Source organism: Cystoisospora suis, assembly GCF_002600585.1.
Source record: "Cystoisospora suis strain Wien I chromosome Unknown contig_10339, whole genome shotgun sequence".
Lineage (NCBI taxonomy): Eukaryota > Apicomplexa > Conoidasida > Eucoccidiorida > Sarcocystidae > Cystoisospora > Cystoisospora suis.
Genome location: NW_027163112.1, coordinates 1 through 3407, shown reverse-complemented (window position 1 = coordinate 3407; position 3407 = coordinate 1). Strand labels below are relative to the sequence as shown.

Sequence of the window (3407 nt, the reverse complement as noted above, 5' to 3'; positions counted from 1 at the left end):
AACTCGGTCGGGCTGCTTGCTTCGTCGGCGACCCACGACATAGGCTCGTACTCGTTGCCAAGCAGGGCAACACACCGCGGGAACGCAACGTAATTCTCTTCTTCTCCCTGAAAATGTACGACTACTGTTATCCTGTGGTTATGTTTGCTGTCCAAGTATCTGGCAGGTGCGTGCTGCGCGGGAGAACTCCCCATGTCGTTCCTCAAAACACTTCATACCCGGAGCCCCGCGGAACCGATCCACCTTTTTCCCGAGTAACGCTTCAAACCGGAGCTGTTTTATGAATTTTCGATGTACAGTCCGGCGTAGCCTGGCCTCAGGGAACTAAGCGAAGGAGCGCTCGCGGCTAGTATCGCTCCTTCCCTCCCAGACTTCGCCATGAACAGTGTTCGCCTTTCCAAGCTGCCGCCCAGCAGCGAATCCTCAACAGAGTTGTCTCGAGGATCGTTTCCAGATGTGTTTTACCGGAAAGGCAGTGCGGAATCACCGCACAAGTTCTCAGCAGCAGCCATCCGGGTCACCTTGTAACGAACTACTGAAACGCCCACCCTCTGCCGTCAGCAGTTGCTCTCTCAGGGTCTAGGTCCTGTCGCTACTGTTGGACCTTGGTTCCAGTCCTCTCAGATTTTCTGGGAGGGCACTAGTTGCTTCGCAGGGCCGGCTGCGGCATTTACTGCTCTATGGCCCCATGCACGGCGTGTAGGAGCCAGTTCTGCGATTCTACAATCGGCCGAAGTCGTCTCGCACGCAGGCGAAGTCCCGAGCGGCGGTTGAGCAGGCAGTCGATATTGTAGACTTTTTTTCGTAACAGGTTTTTCCGATTCCGCACGCCTATCCACTGAACACGTTGTCTCACCGTCCGCGGAGCAGCATGGCAACGAAGAAGACGCTTCCAAGGCGTGTCGCTCGGCAACTCGAGAGGGCGGCACCAGCGGTTTATTTCTCGTCTGCTGTTGTTTTGCTCCTTGAATGCGTATTCAAACTGCCCAACCCAGGGGACGCCACGCCTGGATCGCTGGGTGTTCGATATGCCAGCGCGGAGGAGGACGGTGAGCCAGAGTGGTACAACGGTCTCCTCAAGTAGAACCGACCAGATCTTGCAGACTCACTGGACCTCTCGGTTCTACCACGGCGTATCAGCAAGCGTCCAAGACGACTCATAGAACGATGCTTCTTGGTCAGATCAGGGACGGGCCCGGACACATTGTGGAGTTTACTTTCTAGCCGATCGCGGTGGCTGATTCGCCTGTCCCTCTGCTGAAAACCAAAGCCACTACAGCCAGCGAAAGAAAACAGGGAGTATTCTTTAAAAGCGTCAGTGAGAGGAGAGTAATTCGTGATGCAGCCTGGCTAAGGCTTCAGAGTCTGAATCGAGAAAGACTGTGATGAGATACTACCGTAGGGCGGGGGAATGACCGCACTTGGACAGAAGCAGAGGGAAAGCCACCCGTTAACAGTCGGGGCCTTAGTATCCTTTTATCGCCTGGGCGCAGCCATCTGATTGGAGCTACAAAAGTCTATGCTCTTCTTGTTCGATGTTGAAGTCACGAAGCAGCCTTTGATGCTGTTTGTGTTGCTCAGGCGCCCAAGCTGACAGGAGTCTCCTATCGGGAGAAGACGGAGCACTGAATCAGCTCCGTGGCACCGGCGTTGAGGCTCCGGTGACGCCAGGAGATTTGCTATCTTTCTTGTCACCTACTACCCCGCAGCCAGGACTGTCCACTCACCGACCTGAAGGGGGGGAAGTAGAGCAGAGAGGGTGGAGGGGGGGGCACACTGCTGTTGTCACGGCGATAGCTGTTGCAGTTATATGCGCGGTCATCGTCGCCGCCATGTACATATATCAGAACGTCTTTCCCAAGCAAAAATCAAGCAGGTGAGCATTGTCTACAGGACGTGGTCTTGAACGGTTCGAGGTTCGCGTCGGACAGTGTAGTCGACCGAATCAACAAATGCTGGACACGTGCCTTCAGCTAGCGTGTGCTCGTGGCCGAACACACTGGCTAGTGAGCAAACTTTTCTACTGTGTGAGACGCTAGTTGATTCAGATGAGTCCCTCTGCACATGCTCCGGGACGTGTGCGGCATCGACTCTAAACAGTCCATGGTGCCGTGCAGCTAGAAACGCTTCAGGCTCGTGTTTTGTCTTCAGACAAGTAATGGTTGTATTAGCTACAATTTGCGGTTTTGTATATTGTGCTGAAGATATGTGTTGGAGATACTTTAATCTCCGGGTGTGGAGTCTACTCTTGTGTTCCGCTTCACAGGGCAGCCGCCGCCACGGGGCGTGAAGGCTCCCAGGCTTACGATACAGGAGGAGAGGAAACACCGGTGTGCAGTGCGACACCAGGAAAACCTAATGCAAATGATTCTGCCGATCCATTTCGTCGCGGCAGGTCAGCCACACTTTCGGCTCCGTCTTCTTCGTCGTTCATAGCAGAAATGCACTTGGGGAACCCTTTGATGGCGCCCCAGTATCTGGCATCTGAGGAGTACATAACTCCTTCCCGAAGTTCGGTAAACCTGTCGCCCAGGCGCCTGATAGATGCGCAGGTTGAGAACGTTAATCCCCGGCCCTCAAGCCTTGCGCCCTGCCCGTAACTTGCTGTACTTCCAGGAGTGGTAGTGAGCGCCACCTGACGATCTCGACGAACACCGGACAGTTCCCACCAACAAAGTTGATGGATGTATTGACCTGCCGTTCTCCGAAGACAGTTCATCGCCGGTCACCTATCTTTCTATCAACAAGGCTGATCGGTAGAGAAGATGACTAGGATACCACAGCGTGGTCCAAGACGTCATGAATACGCTCTTTTGTTTAGTGCCGGTCTTGCGCCCCTGACTCACCGGCCTTGTGGAAGAGGTATTCGGACGCGCTCTGTTCCGTGCAGTAGAACTGGCCGCAAGAAGATGTGGCTGTCTCCACACTGGGACACAGAGGTTTTATGTGAGCATCTGCGCGCGCTCTTATTGGACTGTAGCCACCAGCTTACCGAACAATAACCATGCTGGAAGTGCTTCATCCAGACAGTATGAGGGATGACCGGCGACGAGTCGCGCGTGTGGGTAGAACTAAGCCCGGACAGGCAGCAAGAGTGGGTGACAGTCTTCACGCAGCATCACCCCGTGTTGCTGTACGGAATCGAGTAGTTCACCTGTCAGCCAGCCGCAGCAGCTTAGATACGTTCTTACGGTCACCAGCTTGTCCAGTGCACCCGAAGAGAACGCGTGAGAGGACTCGCATGCCGTGTGTCGTGGCTGGCGCCGGGCAGTGGGGTGTTTTTGGCGTAAAATGACCTTTCTCTCCTGATGTCGCAGCACTGAAGCTGAGGCTGTCTGCTAAATGTGACAGTCAACGGTCGCCCCCTGTTCGCACGCCTACCGTTTCGTGTCCGGGCCACACACGAA

General features: G+C 54.7%; 1 protein-coding gene across 1 annotated transcript; it reads left to right on the top strand.

Moving 5' to 3' along the window:
- Position 1: 1 nt before the first annotated feature.
- Positions 2-3406, top strand: CSUI_011239 (uncharacterized protein). Its single transcript, XM_068071340.1, has 3 exons — positions 2-1049; positions 1582-1876; positions 2267-3406. Exons 1-3 carry the CDS (start codon positions 872-874, stop codon positions 2598-2600), a joined length of 807 nt encoding a protein of 268 aa, XP_067916684.1. The 5' UTR covers positions 2-871; the 3' UTR covers positions 2601-3406.
- The last annotated feature ends 1 nt before the right edge of the window (position 3407 follows it).

Bases quoted from the DNA above. Each gene is read 5' to 3' on its own strand.
- CSUI_011239 (XM_068071340.1), top strand. From the start codon at position 872: ATGGCAACGAAGAAGACGCTTCCAAGGCGTGTCGCTCGGCAACTCGAG. The intron at 1,050-1,581 runs GTGAGCCAGAGT...TGTGTTGCTCAG, and splicing joins TGCCAGCGCGGAGGAGGACG to GCGCCCAAGCTGACAGGAGT. The intron at 1,877-2,266 runs GTGAGCATTGTC...TCCGCTTCACAG, and splicing joins CCCAAGCAAAAATCAAGCAG to GGCAGCCGCCGCCACGGGGC.